General features: G+C 51.6%; 11 protein-coding genes across 11 annotated transcripts; 5 read left to right on the plus strand and 6 right to left on the minus strand.

The window, feature by feature from the left end:
* Positions 1-44: 44 nt before the first annotated feature.
* Positions 45-4342, minus strand: N7489_002226 (putative non-repetitive nucleoporin; the record flags this gene model as incomplete). The annotated part of the gene is made up of 4 exons (XM_056707981.1): positions 45-656; positions 713-1491; positions 1557-4016; positions 4066-4342. The coding sequence occupies 4 exons, from the start codon at positions 4340-4342 to the stop codon at positions 45-47; spliced, it is 4128 nt and encodes a 1375-aa protein (XP_056572283.1).
* Positions 4343-4654: 312 nt separating this feature from the next.
* Positions 4655-5246, plus strand: N7489_002227 (uncharacterized protein; the record flags this gene model as incomplete). The annotated part of the gene is made up of 2 exons (XM_056707982.1): positions 4655-4794; positions 4847-5246. The coding sequence occupies 2 exons, from the start codon at positions 4655-4657 to the stop codon at positions 5244-5246; spliced, it is 540 nt and encodes a 179-aa protein (XP_056572284.1).
* A 122-nt stretch (positions 5247-5368) lies between these two features.
* N7489_002228 (uncharacterized protein) lies at positions 5369-6211 on the minus strand (the record flags this gene model as incomplete). Its single annotated transcript, XM_056707983.1, has 4 exons — positions 5369-5656; positions 5704-5882; positions 5935-6049; positions 6110-6211. 4 exons carry the CDS (start codon positions 6209-6211, stop codon positions 5369-5371), a joined length of 684 nt encoding a protein of 227 aa, XP_056572285.1.
* A 307-nt stretch (positions 6212-6518) lies between these two features.
* Positions 6519-7248, plus strand: N7489_002229 (5-formyltetrahydrofolate cyclo-ligase; the record flags this gene model as incomplete). Its single annotated transcript, XM_056707984.1, has 3 exons — positions 6519-6606; positions 6656-7081; positions 7133-7248. 3 exons carry the CDS (start codon positions 6519-6521, stop codon positions 7246-7248), a joined length of 630 nt encoding a protein of 209 aa, XP_056572286.1.
* Positions 7249-7281: 33 nt separating this feature from the next.
* N7489_002230 (small nuclear ribonucleoprotein E) lies at positions 7282-7658 on the minus strand (the record flags this gene model as incomplete). Its single annotated transcript, XM_056707985.1, has 3 exons — positions 7282-7331; positions 7388-7478; positions 7536-7658. The coding sequence occupies 3 exons, from the start codon at positions 7656-7658 to the stop codon at positions 7282-7284; spliced, it is 264 nt and encodes an 87-aa protein (XP_056572287.1).
* A 146-nt stretch (positions 7659-7804) lies between these two features.
* N7489_002231 (mRNA transport regulator MTR10) lies at positions 7805-11073 on the plus strand (the record flags this gene model as incomplete). The annotated part of the gene is made up of 6 exons (XM_056707986.1): positions 7805-8012; positions 8073-8165; positions 8213-8485; positions 8537-8627; positions 8693-10933; positions 10985-11073. Exons 1-6 carry the CDS (start codon positions 7887-7889, stop codon positions 11071-11073), a joined length of 2913 nt encoding a protein of 970 aa, XP_056572288.1. The 5' UTR covers positions 7805-7886.
* Positions 11074-11766: 693 nt separating this feature from the next.
* On the plus strand, positions 11767-14094 carry N7489_002232 (putative C2H2 finger domain protein; the record flags this gene model as incomplete). Its single annotated transcript, XM_056707987.1, has 1 exon — positions 11767-14094. The coding sequence occupies one exon, from the start codon at positions 11767-11769 to the stop codon at positions 14092-14094; it is 2328 nt and encodes a 775-aa protein (XP_056572289.1).
* A 254-nt stretch (positions 14095-14348) lies between these two features.
* On the plus strand, positions 14349-15163 carry N7489_002233 (uncharacterized protein; the record flags this gene model as incomplete). Its single annotated transcript, XM_056707988.1, has 5 exons — positions 14349-14351; positions 14513-14666; positions 14766-14906; positions 14977-15069; positions 15135-15163. 5 exons carry the CDS (start codon positions 14349-14351, stop codon positions 15161-15163), a joined length of 420 nt encoding a protein of 139 aa, XP_056572290.1.
* A 209-nt stretch (positions 15164-15372) lies between these two features.
* N7489_002234 (uncharacterized protein) lies at positions 15373-15903 on the minus strand (the record flags this gene model as incomplete). The annotated part of the gene is made up of 1 exon (XM_056707989.1): positions 15373-15903. One exon carries the CDS (start codon positions 15901-15903, stop codon positions 15373-15375), a length of 531 nt encoding a protein of 176 aa, XP_056572291.1.
* Positions 15904-16471: 568 nt separating this feature from the next.
* N7489_002235 (M3 family metallopeptidase) lies at positions 16472-18689 on the minus strand (the record flags this gene model as incomplete). The annotated part of the gene is made up of 2 exons (XM_056707990.1): positions 16472-16664; positions 16735-18689. The coding sequence occupies 2 exons, from the start codon at positions 18687-18689 to the stop codon at positions 16472-16474; spliced, it is 2148 nt and encodes a 715-aa protein (XP_056572292.1).
* Positions 18690-19508: 819 nt separating this feature from the next.
* On the minus strand, positions 19509-20934 carry N7489_002236 (stearoyl-CoA 9-desaturase sdeA; the record flags this gene model as incomplete). Its single annotated transcript, XM_056707991.1, has 2 exons — positions 19509-20638; positions 20697-20934. 2 exons carry the CDS (start codon positions 20932-20934, stop codon positions 19509-19511), a joined length of 1368 nt encoding a protein of 455 aa, XP_056572293.1.
* Between the last annotated feature and the right edge of the window lie 1693 nt (positions 20935-22627).

Here is a 22627-nt window from a genome sequence, read left to right on the forward strand (position 1 = left end):
AATGCTACATGGCCCACATCGCCTCCTCAGCAGCAAACGCCACATTACCGTAGAATGTCATCGATCCGTGACCGCAAGTCATGGGCGATCTCCAATTGCTCCCCACTAATGACACCGCTCTGTTGGAGGAGCAGCAGCATCTCAGACACACGCTCGGCAACGATATCCGAGCCGAAAACAATGCCGCCCAGGCGCACGGTCTCATGGAACCATCCATTCAGCAGGTACAGCAGGTCGTGTGCAATCACTCGGCGGTTTGATCCGTGGAAGGGCGCCTCGTCGGTGTAGTACATCGTCTCCAGCACAGCGTACAGGGATTCGTGCGCCACGCCAAGATCTAAGAACAGATCCACCACCCAGGTCGCCGGGCCGACGTTACGCTGGAACTCCAATGCATACCGCTCCAGCATGGGGACGAGCTCTCGGATGGGGAAAATGGTCTCGGACATCCGCAGGCGACTGCCGAGGCTGCGGACTTTGTCGATCACCGCTTCGTAAGGTTGCGGTGAGCCGCGTTGAACGGTGGCATCATGGACTCCCTGGATCAGGTGCTGCCAAGTTGACTTGACGTCGGCCGCATTGCGGTGGTCGGCTTGGTAGAATATTTGGAGACAGATGTCATGGTAACTGGCGGAGTCGGCGTATTTGTTGAATAGCTAGAACACGTTAGTATCTTTCTTCAATCTGATTTGCTGGGGAAGTTAGGACTTACTGTACTAATATCCAGCACTGGTCCGTCGACCTCACGCAGTATCTCGGGTTTCCGCTCGGGAAGAATTCGCTCGTCATCCTTGAGTCTTTGGAGTAGATCATCCTGAATATTGGCCACGTCAATGAGATTCGAAATCTCTTGCAGCAGTCGCTGCCTTGATTGACGCCCGACGTCCGGTGTGAAAATCGAAGCGTTGGCACGGGCTTGACCAAGGTACTCAATACGACGACTCAATGGCAACACGAAAGCACTATTGGCCAGGTGGAACTGAACCTGTGCAGTCTCGAAGAATCGCTGGGACTGGGCGTAGAACCGCCAAAGTAGATCGGCATGGCCCAGATCATCGTTCGACTTGCGCTGAAGGTAGGTGACCACAAATGGCGATTGCGTCTGCAGCAACCGATCGTTCCAGCCCTGCTCAAGGTACCAGTCGTACAAACTCGTCAGGAACACTTCATCGGTGGAATCGGAGATCACGCCATAGGCCTCGTTCTGGCGTTTGGCAATAGTGGTCAACTGGCCATCAATGAGACCGGGATCAGATGCAGCCAATTTGTCAACCGCAAGCACGACTTTGAAGATTAGATCATAGCACTGCTTGCGGAAATAGAAGTACTCCCTGCGGGGGTCCTGGGTAGTTGTGAGCGTGAGCTGGCGCTGGGATCCATAGGGAATAAGGGGGATAAGCACCTGTTCGGGACGCTGATCCATAATCCAGGAATAGGCAAGGTTTGACTTGTCGGACCGAGCAGCAACGTTGAGGGCAAGCTGAATAGCACCTAGAGAAAGAATAAAAAGAAACCAATTAGTACGAGACAGCAAAGACAGCGCTCACACAGCATACCTGCAAAGAACTGGTTGGCAATGAAATTGTCCACAGCAGAAACCAGATAATCCATAGGTAGGCATTCTGCCACCTGCTGGAAGAGATGTAGACTCTCGTTGAGTAAGTTGCGGCCCAGTTCAGTATTGGCACCGGCCTCGGTCGCGCGCTTCAGCATCTCTTGCGCCTTGAAAATCACCACATCCTCTGTACTGCAGAAACTGCCACATCGTCGTCGAAGTGCATCGGCCACGGTCTCGACGTTGGAACCCTTGGCAATGTTGCGGTTAACAATGCCCTTCACAAGTTCCTTGGCAATTTCATGTCCCTTGCTGGAGCTAAACAGTTCCTCAAAGGTGAGGCTGAGGAACTTTGCTTTCGATTCAGCTGGCAAAGTCGCCACAATCTCATCAACCCGCTCATCGAATAGAACGAGTATGAATGAGATACCCTCAATCGTGTGCGACACCAACTGAACGAGTGAGTGTAATGCGCGGTGCTCGGCTTGCAGCGCCACTTCTTCTTGCTTGCTGTTTACCCGGGCAAGCGCGTCGGGACCGTTGAGCCCATCGATAAAGGTCTTGTTCACCTTGAAGAACTCTGCCAGCGAGGAGAGGTCATGCTGGACAGCCTGCAGCTTACTGGAACTCACGGACGCGGAAACGGACTGTGCGCCGTTAGGTCCATTGCCCACCTTGGCAATTTTCTCCTTCCAGATAGATCTCAACAGACGGGCTATGTATAGTGCGATACCCGTGTGGCGAGGAGAGGGCTGCACTGCGTCAAGAGCGGAGGTCGAGCCATCCGCAATAGCATTTTCATTCAAATGGGCTCGACCACCTTGGGTAATGAAGGCCTGGCGTGCTGCAGCAAGGACGTCCGGATCGGTAATTCGGGTCAGTCTTTGGTCAGGGGAAATCTCCATACCCTGGCCACAAGCCACGGCTAAAGCAGTTGCCAGCATCTCGCTCCGTCCATATGTTCTAAGGAAATTTTGGATCTCGCCGGTAAGTCCCTCATGGGGGTTGCCGCTGCTGCGGAGCAAAGCCGCGAAGATATCCACGAGACGGCGCCGACGAATGATATGAACACCACCGTTAGTCAAGATCGCAATCTCAGCAGCTGGGTGGTCGAATTGAACGGCTAGTTCATTGGTCACCGGCGAAGGTGCTGAAACCAGGCCAATATCCTCTGCCTTGCCTCCCAGGTCCAGGATGATAGCCGACTCAGCGGCTTTACCACTGACCGAACTTTCCTGGTACTGAGCGACCCGACCAGAGTCGGGGGTTGAGATGAAAAGGGTATCAATCTTTTGCTGTGCATCCTTAGTAGTGAAACAGAAGAAATAGCCTGGGGAATATCGCTCGGCAAGACGAGTGGGTGAAAGTGTGGTAATCTGACCAGCAGAAGGAGAAACCGCGCCAAGAGGTGAAGCAAGTGAGATGGAAGGTGCCACCCCGCTCACACCGGGGGAGGTATCGACGGGCGGTGTCTTGACATGCAGTGCCTGCATGCTTGTGGGAGGGCTAGTGTTGGTCGAGGCAGGCGCCCAACTGTTTGAACCAGTGGCGCTGAGATATATGCGATATCCGGTTGCTGTCGTTGCAACTAGATGATACCGCGACGCTTCTGTGGCTGGCACCGGACTGATTGACACAATCTTGATTCCGGGGTTGAGGGTTTCGTTTGAGGTGATGATGTGTCCGATGTTAGAATAGATATCTAGAGCGCGTTTGGTGATTGCGAGTGTCAAAGTGTTTTCAGGTCCCATATGGAACACACGAATTGTAGACGAGGAGGAGAGTGTGTAGAGCAAGTTCCGGCTGTCGTCAAGTGCCATCTGCACTACATGCTCGGCGGCACTTTGTGCAAGGTTTGTCAGGCTCATCGAAGGCCTGAAAGCCGATAGACGGGAGCTGGTATGGTTGACTCTCCCACAGCGGCCCTGGAACCACCTTTCCTCCTGTTGGTAAGTGACCTCGTGTACATCAGTGTCAGACGATCCTCCAAAGAAAATGCGTCCGGTGGATGGTGATGCTGCAAAAACATTTATATCCAAGCCACGGACTGCCACCGACATCCCCGTGTGATACAGAGAAACTTGTCGACCTCCACTCGGCGTGTTTTCATAGCCCATTCCCAGCAGAATGATGTCCGCAGTCGTCGCGATGACCAACAAATGAGTGATCGCAGGCAAGAAAACTCCCGAGCGCGGTTTGGTCAGCTTTACAGCATTGATGCTGTTAGGCTGTTCCTCGAATCCCACCAATTGCGGGTTGGGATGTGTGAAATCCCAAATGTACAATGCATTATCAATCGCGACCCACGCGTGGTTTAACTCGGCGAACAGACCCATGCTGGTCGAAACTTGTGCGCGGTTGTATTGGTCGAAAATCTGATCGGGGATATCGTACATTTTGACTTTCTGGAATGGTGCCCATGATTGAGATACGGGGATGTTGTACTCAGACGAGGAGCCCTCTGTTTTTGGTCAGTCTCGCTCCAGACAGTCTCAATTGAGGAATCTCACGGGATAGATAGCTATCAAGGTCTGGATAACGCGATTCGCTTTGCAAGCTGCTATTGATCGTTCGCGCCCCGCGTTCCTCGGTGCTCACTGTTTGATTTTTGGTCTTCGAGGCTGCTGGAGGGAGCTTTGGCATGGGCGTCTGGGGTTGCGTCTGCAATGGCGACTTGGAAGGGAGAGGCCGTGCTGTAGCTGGTGCCGGGGTCTGAAAGTAAGCTCCAGGAAGGGGTTTCTGCGGCGTCGCCGGAGGGAGATTTGTTGGAAGAGTCGGATACGACATGGCGGCGGTTTTGAGGGAGAAAGGGAGGATCTCCCGCTAGAAAGCACAAAGAAGCTGCAGTGTAGGTCGGACGAGAAAAAGAAAGTAAAAGATATCTGGGGGAATGACGATGAGAGAAGGTCTTGGGAGGAGATTGGATTATTCAAGGTCTTTGCGAAAAGAGAGAGTCAACACCTGGGAGCGCACAGACCAATTGGGAACTTCCGCTTTTACGGTATGGTTGACTATTGTTGATTGTCCCCCCATTCCCATTGATCCTCAATTGAGCTTGTTTCTTATTGTCTAAACTTGTCATTGAATCTGTCAATCAAAATGTTTCAATCTATTCGTTTTTCTTCACGCCTACCAGCTCGTCTGGTACGGTGGAATTCCACCGGTCCGGCCCTGCCACCCTTGATGGCTACTTTGCGGACTGATCTGAAAACTGCTATGAGAGCCAAAGACACCACAAGGTAGAGAAGCTTTTCCACTTATGTTTTGGAGGTTCAGCGCGCTTATTATCAGACTGAATGTACTTCGTGCTCTGATCTCTGAGACCAACAACGCCGCCAAAACCGCCTCGCCAATTCAAACAGACATTCAGCTCTTGTCGCTAATCCGGAAACGCCTGAACGCCTCTAAAGATGCAGCAAAGGAGTTTGCTGCCGCTGAACGTCCAGATCTGAAGGAGAAAGAAGATGCACAGGTTGTGGTATTGGAGGAATATGCTAGTCAGGTCAAGACCCTCCCCATTGCCGAGATCAAAGAAGTGGTCATCAACGAGATCGCTGCTATGATCAATGCCAATACGAAGCCCAACCAAGGAACCGTTCTCAAAGCTCTGTTTGCTCCAGGAGGTCCTCTCGATGGCAAGCCAGTGGACCGGAAAGAAGTTGCTACTGAGGTGAAGAACGCGCTCTCTTGAGCTTACATTTACCAGATTGTATATTAGTGTCACAATAGCCTCAGTCAAGGGCATCCAGATCACACTTATAATTAACAGAAAGAACGAATACCAAACTCCTCTCCAACGCCAGCCTGAATTGTTCATGAGCAGAAGAAAGCTACTCCTCCAAGAGATGTCATCAGAACACCCAACCACCACCATCGGTCTGGATTGACCAGCTGTTCTCTCGCGACCAGGTGGAATCCCGATTCTTTTGAGGACAGTTCCCGCTTTTGCTTATGCCCCGTTGGCATGGGGTTCAAGGTCGTGGTAGGGAGCATCTTTGGTGGCTGGTAGGCGAGGAACATGGGATGGACGAGTGAGCCATCAAACTTGGTCAGATCGAGGCGTTTAATGCGATTAAACTTGTCAATATACACGGAAAATTCCTGTGTGTTGTCAGAATGAGTCGGAGAAAAAAATGAAAGAGATGTACCTTGAACTCCTCGGTAGTGTTATATCGTGTGTACTGGCCTGACTGTTGCCGGCAGGGGTCGGACAGTAGCTGACGGCCATCGACAGCAATTGGAGTCAGTATCAGGGTTCCGTTGCCGAACACAGTATAAGAGCCATGTTGCCACTGCATAATCCCTCCCGGGCATGATGGGTCGACCGCTATTCGATATTAATACAGAGTCGGAATCTTATATATCCATTGGGAACTGACGATTTGAGATTGCGCGATAGTATGCAGATTCATAATTCCCGTCATCATCAAATGAGTATGAAATGCCCGTTAAATTGGGCTCGAGGAGTTTGTCGTTGAGCGGATCGTAGAATCCCTATAGGAGTTAGTCTCGAGTCATTCGTATACCACCTACATAGGTAGTAGTTCCACATACTGGACCAGTAAGAACATCACGAGATTTGGTAGTCCATGTTCCCACCAAATCATTCGCGTTCGCCAAAGCGGCTGTGACCAAAAGACCCCAAATCAAAAACATCTTCGTTGACAAAGAGAAAATTGACAGAAAGGGAGTATTTGAAGGGCGCCCTTTATTGGGGTGGAGACAAACATACCTAAGTGGTTCAGCAAGGCCCTGGAATGGGGAAGGGTTTGGCTGAATAGGCTATCAAGCACATCAGTTTACAATTAGACATAAACTGGTAGTGTATATTGTAGTGGTTCACAGTGGTTTTCGAAATAATGCCTTTTTCTTTTTTCCCCGTCTTTTTTTTTTGGAACAATAACTTACGGCGTGAACTTCCCCGCGGATGGGCGTATTTATCATCTACAACTATCTTAACAACATGGCGTTTCAGGCTGCAAAGCGCGACCTCCGCAAGAGGATGCGCTCAACTCTGCAGGGTCTGTCTGCAACCTCAATAAGTCAACAATGTCAGATCGAATGATGGTCTTTGGGTTGTCCATAACTAACCTGTCGCAGCCAGCGCGGCAACAAGCACTTTCTTGTCACTTCCCGAGTACCAAACCGCCAAAAGCATCGCCGTATACCTGTCAATGCCAAGCGGGGAACTCTCAACGACTGGAATCGTAAAGGATGCTCTACAGCGTGGGAAGAACGTCTACATCCCTTATATTCACACCCAGGATAAGACATCCATCATGGACATGTTCGCGCTCGGGTCTGTATCCGAGTTCGAGTCATTACAGCGAGACAAATGGGGAATCCCATCTCTCTTATCTACGCAAATCGAAGGTCGACCGAACGGATTGGCACAGGGCTTGGATCTTATTGTCATGCCGGGCATGGCCTTTGACCACGGGTTCCGACGACTTGGTCATGGCAAAGGGTATTATGATCATTTTCTAACGCGATACTCAACATCGACCCGCAAAATGCCATTCCTCGGTATGTAGTCCCAGAAACAATCCATTTATCCCCGACTGAACTCCATGGTAGTTGCCCTTTCCCTCCAAGAACAGTTGCTCGCTGAGGATATTCCTGTGGTGGAGCACGATTGGTTGGTTGATGCCATCGTGGTTGGCGATGGTCAATTCTTGAATCGCAGGGCATAGCGCAAATAGAAACAGAAAAGGAATAGCGAAAATTCAAACGGCCTGGATCAGAGAGACATTATCTCCCTTGAGGAGGATCTGGCCTATTGCGCATTAGTTAGCTGTGTTCTCGTGTGACTCCATTTCAATTTCAACTTACCTAGTGGCCTGCGCTTCTCTTCCTCTGTCTTGGTGGCCAGGCGCACTTCGACGGCGTCGTCAATGACCAGGTTCATGAATTCATCAAAGCCCTAGTACAGGTTAGCTCAAATGACAACCAAAACGGGATGCCGTAAAGAAACACATACTCGGATCTTCCCCTCTATCCGGAAAGCGAGCTGCTCATATAGCCAGATGGAAACAGTGCTGCGTTTCTGCAGGAGACTGAAAATGAAGTGGATTGGAGCCAACAATGTCTTGCGGCCTGCCATGATGTGCGGTTATGTCGAAAGTGGTAGCTGTCACACGGGAGACGAGGCGAAGAAAGCTCTGGCGGGCCTGGCAGTCGTCCCGTGATTTGATTACGGTAATACGGTTATCTCGTCACGGCCACCCCATCCCACCTTCAACTGCTCCCCCTCTTCGAACCCGTTTCCGCAGTCAGATGCTGATACATTTTTGATACATTGCTGAGCCTTGATTAATCCATTTAGTTCAACATGGCCAGCAAGGAAGCCGGGCAGGCATTCGCCCCGGTCCTGGCGGCCGTCGCGACAATGCAAGGAAATGTGTCTCGGACTGAGAAGACTCAGGCACATGAATTCCTTGAGAAGTTCCAGAAATCGGTACGCTTCTTTCGCTTCGTATTAACTTGTCCTCTTCGCTGATCTTCTATGCATCTTTAGATTGAGGCCTGGACAACGACCCATGCTCTATTACAGTCACCCGATGTGCCCGTCGAAGCCAAACTATTCGCCGCGACTACACTGAAAGGAAAAGTAAGGGTACTTCTACTTAATCGTCTTCACCGATTCTAATTGCGCAGATTATATTCGATCTCGATCAACTCCCTCCGGACTCAGTTTTGGCCCTTCGAGATTCGGTTCTAAACCTATTGGTTGCATTTGCGCCGGGCCCGCGCCCTATTCAGACCCAGCTATGCGTGTGCTTGGCCAGTCTGGCGATTCAGATGGTCACATGGAAGGACGTCCTAGCGACTGTCGGAGCAGCTCTAGGAGGCAGCGCGGGGGATTGCGTTCTGGAGTTCCTAAAGATCTTGCCCGAGGAGGTCACTGAGGGTCGCAAAATCAATCTCAGCGTATGTTTCTGCGATGGTGCTTACGAAAACTGAAGCTGACATTTGCAAAAGGAAGACGAATTGGTCGACAGAACCAAAGAGCTGCTAGAAGACAATGCAGAGCAGGTCATGCAGCTGATGATCCAATATGCCCAATCGTCACGTACGTATCCAACAACCACGTCCCATTCTCTTTGCGAATTAGGATCCAGAACTGACTATAAACAGCTGCTGCCGCAACAAACCCCCGTCTTCTCGACTGCATTACTTCGTGGCTACGTGAAATCCCCGCCGCCAAGGTCGTTGAGTCACCTCTCATGGACGTCATCTTCAAAGCCTTGGACAACGATGCGTCTTTTGACGCCGGTGTTGACTGCGTTTGCACGCTTTACCGCGACACAAAGGACGTGGACGAGTCGTTGCCCGTCATTCAAGCCCTTTATCCGCGATTGATGGCACTTCGCCCAAAAATTGCCGAAACTGCCGAGGCCGAAGATTTGGAGGCTTTCAAGGGTATCACAAGAATGTTTGCGGAGGCAGGTGAAGCATGGGTTGTCCTTGTTGCCCGCCTGCCGGGTGAGTTCCAGGGACTCGTGGAGGCGCTTCTCGAATGTTGCGCACGGGACTGGGAGCGCGACGCAGTGTCTCTGACTTTCATTTTCTGGTACGAACTGAAGCAATATATTACTCTCGACCGGTACACCGATGCTCGAGTCGCGTTCCAGCCCGTCTTTGCCCAGTTGGTGGACATCATGGTGAAACACCTCGAGTTCCCTACTCCGGAAGAGGGCGAGGGGGAGGATCTGTTTTCTGGAGACCGCGAGCAGGAGGAAAAATTCCGCCAATTCCGCCATGCAATGGGCGATGTCCTTAAGGACTGCTGTGCTGTTGTGGGCGTGAATGATTGTCTTGCTAAAATCTACCAACTGATCCAGGAGTGGGTTGCCAAGTATGCATCGCAGGCAAGCAACGAGCATGTTCCCCATTGGCAGGAACTGGAGGCCCCTCTGTTCGGCCTCCGCGCGATGGGCCGTATGGTCGATCCCGAAGAAAGCACCATTCTTGGGCAATTGATTCCTCTGATCGTTCAGATTCCTGATCAGGAGAAAGTGCGGTTCCAGGCGATCATGGCGTTGGCACGCTACACTGAATGGACAGCCCTCCATCCCGAAACATTGGAGGCTCAGCTCAACTATGTGATTTCCGGTTTCCACCATTCCTCCCAAGAAGTTGTGCAGGCTTCTGCTCTTGCCTTCAAGTTCTTGGGAACCGACTGCCAGAAGTTGCTTGGTGGTCATATCGCGCAGCTCCATACCTTCTTCGAATCGGTTCTTGACAAGCTCAAGCCCACCAGCCAGGAGGAAGTTACTGAAGGTGTTGCCGCAGTGGTTTCGGTGCAGCCCCATGAGAAGATCTATGATTCATACAAGATGTTCTGCGACCCGATCATGGCCCGAATTATGAACCTTGCCAATAATGCGCAGACTGAAGAGGACCAGCGAGCCGTGGCTGACCATCTACAGCTGATCACTATTTTTGTGCAAGTGGTGACTCCGATTCTTGCACCGGGAGAAGAAAACCCTGCCGTCAAATACTGCGGTGAGGTTCTACCCATTATGACCACGATTGTCATGAACTTCACGTCTTCTACGCCTATTCTCGAGCGAGTGTGCCGATGCTGGCGATACATGATCATCTCTTACCGCACTGGCATGATCCCTCTTTTGCCGACTCTGGCCCAGAGTATCGCGAACGGATTCCAGGCCTCGCGCGAGGGTTGCTTCCTTTGGGCCACGGACGCGGTGGTGCGCGAATTCTCCGATGGTGCCGAGTACGTCGACCAGGCCACCAGTGATGCCGTTTTCCAGTTCTATGAGCAGCAGGCCATTGCTTTCCTACGGATCTTGAACGACCTCCCCCCACAAAATCTGCCAGACGTGATTGAAGACTTCTTCCGTCTCTCCTCTAACGCCGTTCGATACTACCCCAAGAAGTATATCACTTCGTCCCTTGCCGTCCCCATCTTCTCCGCCGCCCTCAGTGCTCTCACTCTTCAACAACTTGACCCTCTAATCGCTACGCTGCATTATTACCGTGATTTGTTCAGCTTTGCATTCGACAAGCCTATGGTCTCCCAATTCACCAGCCCCGAAGGCCAGCCTTACGTTACCCCTCCTGAGGTTCGCGAGGCCGTTAAGACGTTGATTATCTCGCAAGGCCAGCCTTTGGCGCAGCGTGTGTTGACGGGCATGATGTTCACTTTCCCAGGCGACTGCTTCCCTGACGCGTCGGGAGTTCTGATGACGATGTTCGAACTACTCCCCCAGGAAACTGGGGCATGGCTGCAGACCACCCTCCAGATGCTGCCGAGTGGCACTATGAAGCACGGCGAAGCCGAGCGACTGCTGAAGAATGTCTCTGACAAAGTCCAGTCAGGAGAGACCCGCAAAATCCGTGTTCTCCTCCAAGGTCAGTCAAGTCCCCGTCCTATTCTTTATTGTCTCATCTAACCCCACCTAGACTTTACCAACTCGTATCGCCGCCGCAATGTAGCGCCACGCGACGGCCTTGGCCGTCTGGAGGCCGCCCGATTCCGTTTCAGTGGATGAGAATGTTGCTGTAAATTCTTCGGTGCTGATCAGCACTAAAAAAAAGAAACCCACGGAAGCATTTGCACAAAATCTGGCGTCAGTTCTTTGCTATTGACGTGCCAAGTGGTACGATACACGATGGGATGGCATGAACTCGGTGTGATGATTAATGACCTGCTTGTACGCCGGCCTGACCAGAACCTTTCTGGCTTTGACATTACTGCCAGGTGTTGTACGAGCTCGACCTGTATCTAGGTATTCAATAGTCGCAACTCATTTCTGTGAGATGCGTTGGCGCACTCTCTGTGCGTGTGGTCATTTGATTACGAGTAATGAATCTATTGAGCATCAATATCCCATTGGCATATGGTTCTGGTACATGTAGGGATACTATGTTTTACTATCCTGTATAGTAGAATAGGTCAACTCTAGGTATATAGACATTATACGAATAATTAACTCTTGTGAGGAATACTATATACTATACAGCATATGTTCATACCTATACAGCACAGTTTCTCACCAATAAAGTCATCTCCGCCAATAACCTTGGAACCCCACCGAGATCTCCGCACTTCCCCCGGACAACCCTCTCCAAGTCCCCTTTGCGCTTCATTCCTCGACTCATTCCTGTTCCCTATTGGGCCCTTCCTGTCCAGACATTCTTCTCCAACTCCACCTTCTAGTGATCATCGTACCATGGCATGAAAAATGGAGATCGACGGTCAACCCTCCAAAAGACGGCGACGCAGTCGCAAAGTTCAGTCAGATCGCAAGTTTGAATGCACATTTGAAGGCTGTGGGAAGAGCTATTCTCGGGCCGAACACCTGAGTCGTCATGCGCTCAACCATACCCCGAAACAAATCTACCGCTGCGACTTTCCCAACTGCTACCGATCCTTCGTGCGACAGGACCTCTGCACGCGCCATCGTGAACGTCACACCACCAGCGGTTCCCAGCTCCAGAAACGAGATCATTTCACGGAAAATGGCACGAAACATTCCCCGCCTTCTTCGCCTGCTATCACCGCACCGGAATACTTTGTTGGCTCGGAGGAGCCCAAACCTCCGGTGACCACATACCCCCTCACCACCGGAGTGGATAGCAATGAGATACAAGTGGACCAATTCTCAGATTTCCCAGCGGTACTGGACCAGCCTGATAATCTGATCGATCTCGACTCCATGTCCTACCCGATTTTTGGCGGCGAAACCTATAACCGATCGCCATTCGCCATGGCAGACGATTTTGCAGCGTGGTTATTCAGCGAGCCAGTCGCGCCGTTGGGCTATGGAATGGTACCACTTGTTCAGAATCAGTTCTACATGAACGAGCCTGCATATAGCAACCACAATTTTTGTTCCGTGATTCCACAGCACCCGATGAGCGTAACGAGTATTTTGGACTCGGGAGCACCACCGGCTGTCATCTCGGAAGCGAAGCGCCAGGAGCTGCTGCACTTGATGTCCACGCGGTTCAATGAATCGGCGTATGCGGCAGGTGCTAAACGCAAAGATGCGTTGATGGACGGGGATTTAAATGACGACCGACATGCCTTGAGCTTGCGCATGATGCAGACGTACATTGGGTCCTATTGGTACCACTTCCATGCACAACTTCCAATATTGCATCAGCCGACATTTAGCGCTGATCGTATCCCGAATCTATTACTACTAGCGATTATGGCGATTGGAGCGGCAACACTGGATAAGATCCATGGGCAGTCTGCCACCGAAGCAGCGGCTGAATTGGCTAGTTTCATCGCCTGGCATTTACGTTGGGAAATCTTCATGGATGCGGATTTTCGGCCGCCAGCTAAGCTTTGGGTGTTCCAATCTTTATTACTGCTTGAAGTCTACGAGAAGCTCTTTTCTACACGCGCATTACATGAACGCGCTCATATCCATCACGACACAACACTCACGCTTATGCGCCGAGGTAGTTCGCTCATCGGTAGTTCTTCATTTGCTACCCCGGAAAGCAAAGAAGAAGACGAGTCATGGTCAACCTGGATCAAAACCGAAGCGACTCGGCGCGTGGCATTCGCCGCCTTTGTGTTGGACTCAACACATGCTACTATGTTCGGTCACTCGGCCAAAATGGTGGCCCACGAACTCCGGCTGCCATTGCCGTGTGACGAAGCGCTGTGGGCTGCAACAAGCGCCGCCGAGGTCGCTCGCGTGCAATCCAGTCTGCAGTCGCACGGTGTGCGGCCAATTATGTTCCTCGACGGCCTCAAGCGCACACTCAATGGCCAGCCCGTCCGGACCAATGCGTTTGGGCGAATTATTATCATGTCAGGCTTGCTGAGCGTCTGCTGGCATCTGAACCAGCGAGACCTGCAAATTAGCTCGCTCGGTGTGGGCCAGACTCTCGGCGGACGGGACAAGTGGCGGACAGCACTTCTCCGGGCATTTGATAACTGGCGCCGCGATTTCGACGAGGCCCTGGGGCCGTCGACCACATCCGAGTCGCGCAACGTGTTGCATGGGCTGGCCCATATGGGGTCCCATGTCGATATAGCCGATTTGCAGATCTTCGCAGGTGCGGGCCGGTTAATGGGCCGGTCTATCACGGCGCGTGACTACTCCGCCGCACGAGAAAAGACTGAGAAATGGGCGACCAAGGCTTCGGCGCGGGATGCCACGTTCTACGCGCTCAAGTTCCTATCTACGTGTTTCTTGGATTCGGCCACCCAGCCCGGGGAGTATGCTGCGCGTGATGACTACTTGCTAAACCGGCCGTGGGTTATGTACTTCGCAGCGCTGGTGGTATGGACCTATGGATTTGCGTTGGATGGACCCTTGCGTCCTCCCCCTATTCTCCTCACTGTGGCCGACCGAGAGCGCGACATGCAAGGGTTTTTGCATCGTGTGGGTGAAATCCAGGAACCCAACGAATTGGAGGCTATGAGCGGACGCAATGGATGTCTCGGTCTGCTTATGATTCTCCGAGACTCCTTTGCCAAACCGCGGTGGGAGTTGTTGGGAGAGGCGGCGCGGCTGCTGGACAGCTGCATTGCAAAGCTGCAGTCGTAGCATGTATGATGATGTGTTTATATATACCAAATATCTATGTTTCTATTATTTTATTTTCTAACAGTGAAACATGCAAGTATGCAAGTACAGATGCACTAACTATCTAATTATACAACCCCCCCCTAAATACGCCTCGTAGCGTTGCCCTAACAACCACCGCCGATCCCACATCAAGTTCCCCCCCGACTTTCACCTCCTAATCTGCATTTTTGTTTCCAATCTCCAATCTCCAATCTCTAAACTATCCAACCAAAATGGTAAGTCCCAGATTCCTCATTGTTGATGGACTTCCTATTCAAGCGGTCCAACCGCCACCCCTTTCCGCCTATGTAACCACGGAATTGCCCCCCGATCTCCCCCCTCATCTACAACTGTGTCATCAAAACACTGCTCTTCCATCATGGCTAATAACGACCAGGCCTCTACAAACTACAAGGAAGCGTTCTCGCTCTTCGATCGCCGTGGCACTGGCCGTGTCGCTGGTGACCTCCTCGGTGACTTGCTCCGCGCTTGCGGTCAGAACCCTACGCTGGCCGAGATCAGTGACTTGGAGAAGTCTGTCGGTGGTGACTGTATGTTTTGATTCCGCTTGATTGTTGGTAGACGCGACAGCGTCTGACCATCGATAAAAATAGAATCCCTGGCTAATTCGTTCCCTCTTATCTGTCTAGTTGACTTCGACTCCTTCCTGAAAGTCCTCAACCGCCCCGGTGGATTCCGTGAGCCCGGCGAGCCGGAGGAGTACTGTCGTGGATTCCAGGTCTTTGATAAGGATATGACTGGGTTTATTGGTGTCGGACAGCTGCGCTACAGTATGTTATGTCCCAGTCAATATGGATGAATGCGGTTGGAAAGGATATGGCTAATATTCGGCACTTGCAGTTCTCACGAATCTTGGCGAGAAGATGTCTGACGATGAAGTCGATGAGCTGCTCAAGGCTGTTGACACTAGCTCCGGCGAGATTAACTACACGGGTATGTCTGCCGCGGGAGCCCAGAATGGGCTATACGTTCATTGCATCTGCTAACTCTCTCTCCAGATCTTGTCCGTACTATCCTCGCCAACTGATACCCCGATATGATTAATGTTCGATATGGAAATGGCTTTGGCTTGAGGGATTGAAATTCGGCGCGTTGGAACCTTCATCTTGTATGTTTTTATTCTCAAATACACTGTATTATTCTGCTCCGGGGGTATCGCCTTCTGTAAAAAATGTAGACATATATCTGTACATCCGTACCTGCGTAGATTGTCCATAACATAGTCCACACTCAAATTTAAACAGCCCACTCTCTCCACTCCCGCTCCCCAACCCCCTCACCCCCCAACTTCTCCGTCTCCACAACAGCCCCAGGAAGAAGATAAACAGCCGGCGGCCGCTCCTCGTCTTCCTCTCCATCTCGCACCGCTCCGCGATCTCCAACAGTCCAATGCACCCGGTCCAAATAATACCCCACAACAACTTTGCACCGCCCACACCTCAAAAGGATTCTCTTCTCAATCCCGTCTTCGCGCCGGATCATCGTCGCCCGCCGGTCCGGGATCGTAGTGGCCAGAAGGAGCGTCGTATGGCTAGAGGCGTGTCTTGCTTTGCGCGACGGGGTTTCTGTTGCCCTAGCTTCTTCTTCGAAATCGGCTTCCACTTCCCCGTCTGTTGAGCTCTTGTGCTCGAGTGGCAGAATCAGCGCTTTGTCTTTGCTTTCGCCGCCGCGTCGTGGGAGTGTGTTTATGTTGCGTGTTGTTGCTAGTAGGAGGTGGTTGCAGAAGCGGCAGTGTTGGGTTTGGATTGGGAGGCGTTGGTCTGTCATTTTGTGGGTCGGCGGTGTTGTGCCGTGATTGACTATTGCTTGGAGCTTTGGGCTGATAGGAGCGGAGGGGCTCGAGCTGGTATTGCACAGGCAGATCAAGCGCAATGTCGGTGATGCGAGTTGAGAGCTGTCTCGGTCAGTCTTTTGCGCCGGGTTTGAGTGTGAATTATCTTTCTGCTTTCTGCTGGACGTTGCTCAGTAGGTACGTACCAGTAATTAGACGAATGTATTTAATCCGAGACTTTGTGCTGTCTTGTAGGTAAAAGTTCCTAAATGAGGCAAGAAAAAAGAGAGCTGTTGAGTTGCGGAGAGGTGCAGAATGGCAAGGCGGTGTGCTTATCAGTATATCAACTGTCCTCGAAAGCTAATAGCTTCTCAGGTCTCTAAGATTGTTAGCTACATACATAACTACAACATAGTTAGATAGTTCAGGCTAGAGGAGGTATTAGTATGCTGCCCGGCATTCCTAATCACGCAATATGCATTCCTATAGCTCTGATATAATTTAATAAAGATATAGTTTAAAGCCGTTCATAAGCTCCGATAGCTGTAAATGCTGCGCACCACTTTACGCCAGTCCAAGGTCCTTATAGAATGCATCAGTCTGAGGCTCACGGCCCAGGAATTCAGTCAGAGTCTTCATCTCATCCTGGCTACCGCCCTTCTCAAGAACCTGGTAGCGGTACCGACGGCCAGCAGCCTTGTTCATGGGATCACCCTTGAAGACAGTGTAGAACATGTCGGTGGAGTAAACTTGGGAGCTGCAGAGCAAAATCATGAGTATTCGAACAACATTGAAACCAACCAGACAAAATCAAGTTATGAACTTACCTCAGGTATCCGTAGTATCCAGCGTCGTAACCTCCGATCAAATGTCCGAAGGTCGCCTCGCCGTGGCCCCACTCGCTGCCAGCACCCTGAACTTCCGGTCCGTCCAACTGGGTAATCTCCTGGCGGAGACGGTTGTATGTCGCAGACAGAGGAAGAGCCTCAATGTCGGCGTGGGTCTTGGGCTCGTGCACAGTCATGTCGAAGATGCCGAAGTGCAGCTGGCGCAGGTTGAACAGGGAGTCGTTGACGTGCTTGGTACGGATCAGGTTCTCGATCACATCGTCGGGGATGCGCTCTGACGGCTGGCTGGTGGCGGTCTTGCCCTCCTGGGCCTCCTGCCATGTAGCAAGGTACTCTGGGGAGAGGGTTGAGTAGTGTCGGCTCAGAGAGCGCAGCTGGGAGGGTTCCCAGCACCAGTTCTCCAGCATTTGGCTGGGTGCCTCGACAAAGTCGCGCACTGTGCTGGTACCGTGGAAGCGGGAGTAAATGGTTCGGGACACCAGGTCGTGGATACCGTGGCCTAGTTCGTGGAAGAGGGTCACGACCTCGTCATGCTTCAGCAGACTAGGCTTCTTGGGTTGGGGCTTGGTGAAATTGCACACTAACGCGGTGGCAGGGAATCGGCGGTTACCATCCTTATCAACGAAGCCTGGCTGCAGGTTGAAGTTGGCTGCATGGCCATACTTGCCCTCACGAGGGAAGAGGTCTAGGTACAGGTATCCAACGAACCCACTGCCTTCGCCTTCATCGTTCCAGACACTGAATACTTGAACGTCATCGTGCCAGACAATGTCATTGCCCTTGCCAGTCGGGGCAATGGCTGCCCGGTCCTCGCCAATGATCTCAACGAACTCCAGACCGAACAGCTCCTCGAAGATCTTCAGCATACCATCAATGGTAGTCTGCAGGGGGAACCACTCAGCAATCAGCTGCTGATCCAGCGAGTAGTCCTTCTCGAGCATGAGACGGTCATAGAACCGGTGGTCCCACAGGTAGTAGCGGCCATCGGCCTTGGGGTCCGTGGCGTTCTTAAGTTCCAACAACTTCTGTATCTCCTTCTTACCGCCATCGGTCAGTCTGTCCCGAAGATCACCCAAAAACTTGTTAACGGTCTCTGGGGTCTTGGCCATCTTGTCCTCAATGCGGAAAGCAGCGTGGTTGGGATAGCCGATCAGACGGGCTGCCTCATCACGGAGTATAATAGATTCCCGGAACAGTGGCACGTTCTGGTTGCACTTGTTCTCATTGGCAATCATGACTTGTCGGCGGGTCTCGGGGTCGCTGGCGTATTTCATAGTGGGGAAGAGGTCGGGGTACTTGAACGACAGCCATAGCTTGCCGGCGTTCTCGCCCTCGCCCTTCTTCAGACCATCTAGAACGTCCTTGGGCACACCAGCTAACTGCTCGGGGGTAAACCAAATGCCGCCATTCTCCTCGTTCAGGTTCTTCTGGAATTCAATGCTCAGCTGGCTCAGCCGCTTCTTGATCTCCTTGAAGCGGAGTCGCTGGGGGCCAGCGGGCAGGCCAAGTCCATTGCGGACGAAGTCCTTGTGTTCCTTCTCTAACAGACGGCGTGACTCCGGATCGAGAGACTCGTTGCGGCGTAGTACAGCATCGACCAGACCAAATACATCCTCACGCATGACCGCCTCAATAAAGAACTCATCCATCAGCTCTTCAGCCTTGGAAGAGGCGTCCCGTAGCTTTGAGTCGGTTGATACGGCCTGGTAAAAGCCCAGGATGTGTGACTCAAGTCCCATCTGGTTATCATCTTGGGCGAGGGGACGAACGACATTGGCAAAGGTTGCGTCGCCGGGCTTGATTTCCGCCACCACCTTGTCTTGAATGGCACGCGAGTTCTTGATCAAGCGCTCGGCATCAGCTACGACTGACTGCGGGGTTGCAGTGAAGATAGGCGGGGCCTGGGGTGGCGCCCGGAGGTGAGCGGGGGCCATGCTGGAGGTCGTCAACAATCGTTTTGGTACGTTGGTACGTAAGTGGCCCAGCGCGGATGACAGGCGGGCGGGGAGACGGAGGAAGGGCGCCACGATGAGGATGGCTAAGAGAGCAATGAGGAGATGTAGACGAGCGGTGAAAGCAATGACGGGCGAGATATGATGCGGTGTGGAGGCGAAGGGACAGGAGATATGCAGATTGTCAGGTGATCTGAAGCTGATGATTGCGGGGACAGATATCTACAACATACCTAGGTACACTTTCTTGGCATCTGGTTCTGCAACATCCTTTAGGTATTGTAGTATTATATATAATTACCGAGATCCTATAGCTATGTAGTTGAAACAGGTTGTTTGCATACCTAGGTTATGTAGATGACCTATAGGGTTTCCAATAGCTGGCCAATAGGCATGGGAACCGTATTTTGCCATCTCCTACTATGTCTACACTCAGATTAAAGGGTTGGAATATTTAGGTTCCAAGACAATGTAGACAAGTCGATCAGATCTATAATTATGTCCGGAGTACTTCCAAGGTCAGTACGAAGGATTGACATGTGAAGGAGACTAAGCGCCCCGCACTTTGCATTTTCTTCAGCTCTCCTGAAAACCTGCCCCTACCTCCAGTCTACAATCGACTATAAAGATGCAAAGCCCCAAAGAAGTATATTCAAATAAGGATGAAAATTCGTTTCTAATTCATGATTATCTATGATGTGCGTCACAGGTCGCTTTTGATGGAACAAGAAAAAAGATGGAAAGAAAACGCCAACACCGACCAACCCACAAATGCAAGAAAAACATGTCGTCAAGTTCAGTTTAAGCTGCATCTGCAGTTGGGATCGGCTCAGGCATCTTAGTGACCTGCTGGCCGGCCCGGATAATCCGCTGGCCTGTCTCATCACGCACATACTCGGAGTTCTCCTTCTGAGCGCGCTTCCAGATCTCAACCTCACCACCGCCGCGGATGACTCCAACACGCATGGTGGAAAGCAAGTTGTGGGCACCGTTGGAGTGGTAGTAAACACCACCGTTGAACATGGCCGTGGCGTCCTTGCCAAGGCCGGACTTGATCATAGCCTTGCCACCGGGGTGGTCCTTGATGAAATCGGTCACGTCGTGAACAACACCGGCAATGGAGATCAGACCACGGCCGTTCTTGGCCTGCTCAACATAGTCATCCCACTCCATAACGGGAAGCTGGTCCAGGGGAGTACCCCAGTCGAGCTTGGCGCGCTTCTGGTCGATCTTCTTCTGCAGCTGCTGGACGCGGCCCTTCTCGATCTCGTTGGAGCGGAACTGCTTCAAGTCGTAGGCCAGGCCGAGCTGCTTGCAGGTCCAGATGGTCCACTTGGTGGGGTCGTACTGGTGCCACTCAATGGCATTGCGGTAGTCCGAGGGGAACTCGTGGTGGAAGTTGTGGTAGCCCTCGCCGAGAGTGACTAGGGCGGTGATGATATGGTCACGGGGAGAGTTGCGGTCGTCGAAGGGCTGGTCACCGAGCCAGTGGGCCAGCGAGTTAACGCAGAAGGTAGCCTGTTGCACGAAGAAGATACGCAGAATACCGGCGTACACGAATCCGCCGTACCAGTCACCCCAGCCGAGACCAGCGACGAGCATAGGGACGATGAGACCCATGGTGATCACGACCTTGATGTAGTTGCGGTGCTGCCAGACAACAACGGGATCTTCGTTCAGATCGGTGATATCAGTACGACCAATCCGTTTGGGGTTCTGCTTCATGACCATCCATCCTAGGTGCGAGTACAGCAAACCCTTACGCACGGAGTAAGGGTCCTTGTCGGTGTCGGTGTAACGGTGGTGCGCACGGTGATCACGAGCCCACCAGCGGATGGAGCCCTCGACAGCACCACCGCCGACCAGAGCGAGCCAGATACGCATAGGCAAAGTGGCGGAATAGGAGCAGTGAGCCCAGAGACGATGGTATCCTGAAAATGGAGTTAGCTCTGATTCTCCGGTGTTCTCATTCAATTCTGAACTACTTACCAGCTGTGATTCCCAGTCCAGTGAAGAAGTAGTAGATCACTGCCCAAATGGCGGTCTTCAGCTGCAGAGGCACGAAGAAAGCCTGGATACATCCGGAGATGGGAACGCCGATGATGAAGGTGACGTTGAGCCAGTTGACATGCTTGTACCAGTTCTGGCGAGTCATCTGGGTATCGGCAATGTGCACCTTCTTGGTGTCAGCCGCCCGAGGGCGTGTAGCATCCGGCTTGGACGACATGATGGGTATGTAGAAGGTTGGAAATTCAATCCAGGAGGACCAAAGGGTTTTTTATACTTGGGCCCACTTGGGACCAACGTTGGGGAGCCGGGGCACTGATCGCCAACGTATATGGGGAAAATAGGGCTAAAAGACGAATCAAATGAAAACAGAGATTGAGCGTCACAAGATCCCGAGGTGAAAAAGAAAGCCGAAGAAGAGGAGAATTGCCTTATAAGCAAGCGCTGAGAGAGATTTGCGCTGCCCTTTGCTCGGGAGTGGCGTGCCTCATCGCTTTCTGGCGAATGTTGGGTCCGGCCAGCCCCAACGCTTTGGTGCCTCAGGCCGCCAAGCCAATAATTGGCCAATCAGAGGTAGATGACAAACCTTTTATGTCAGCATTTTATCCCAGCAGCCATTTAGGGCTGTCCAAGTTCCACGAACGGGAGGTTAAGTCCGGGATTTCTAGGAATTATTCTATTCGGCCCAATCATGTTTCAAAGGCAACACCACGCATCGAAGGAGTGGTCAACCTGAGTGTTTCTTACTGGCTACTCCGGTTATTAGCATCCAACCTTGGAAGTCTCGGCCTCCTTCTCCGAATGGCCGAGAGAACCTCCATACAAATGAAGTCATCGCCTGCGTGTGTGGCACGCTGTATAACGGATTATGTGGGACAAGTACTTGTGCGGATGCGAATTGACCGAATTTTCCATCCTGCAAGAGAATAGTCATGTCACGCATGTCCACTCAACCATTCTCGATACCTGGCAGCTCATGATTCAACATCGCATCTGCAAGAAGTGGCAAAATATGAAATCATGGTGAGAAGTGGATCCAGAGTGAGGTTACAAGACCAACAACGAGAAATAATCCTGTATTGGGAAAGACATGAAAGTTATATCATGCCCAGGTGGACATCTGCTGAGCTCGATGTTGCCGAATTCGGCCAGTGGGGATATACTTTTCTGGAACCATGCGGGATCTCCGAGCCTCCAAATAAAGTATACCTACCTAGGTATGTACCTAGGTACGTTACCTACATGTGTATGTAGGTAGTACCCAACCGTTACCTTCGGGGCTCCATGTAGGTATGACCACGGAAACAAATTAATCACCGCAATAATCACAACGGCTAATCTATAATGACGATGCCCACGAAGTCCCAAATTCATAACTGTCCTGATAAGAACGACCACGAACCTGACATGAGGTCTGAGGTCGCGGAGTCTTCCACCTCGCATATGTACTGTTCACGGCACCCTCCGACTATCAGATCTTAGATAAAACCCCAAGATAGCAGAGAACGTTCGATCGTTTCCGAGCTGTGGAGAGCAAATCTACAAGCTTATCGTGATACATGTAATTTGTACCGAGGAGACTGCCGGTATACTCCCTCGCCAATGAGATGTCCTACATTAGCTCCGTCATCCATGTATATACACAACTCTGACAATCTTTAAAACATATAATATGGGGGGAAATCGGGGAACTCTAAACATAACGCCATTCGACTTTGATGTATCCTTATCTTTCTCCACTTGGATGGGTCGATCCTCTGAGCTCCATAATTGGCTGCACCTCTACCCGATGTAGATAAGAGGATCTAACTTGATCTAGACAAACTAGTTATGCGATGCTCTTGCTAATCGTCCATCTGCTCTCTCTGATTGCCTGGGTATTTGTCCGATAACAGAACTTGGCAGATTATTAT

Source organism: Penicillium chrysogenum, assembly GCF_028827035.1.
Source record: "Penicillium chrysogenum strain IBT 35668 chromosome Unknown utg000001l_segment0_segment0, whole genome shotgun sequence".
NCBI classification, from domain to species: Eukaryota; Fungi; Ascomycota; class Eurotiomycetes; order Eurotiales; family Aspergillaceae; genus Penicillium; species Penicillium chrysogenum.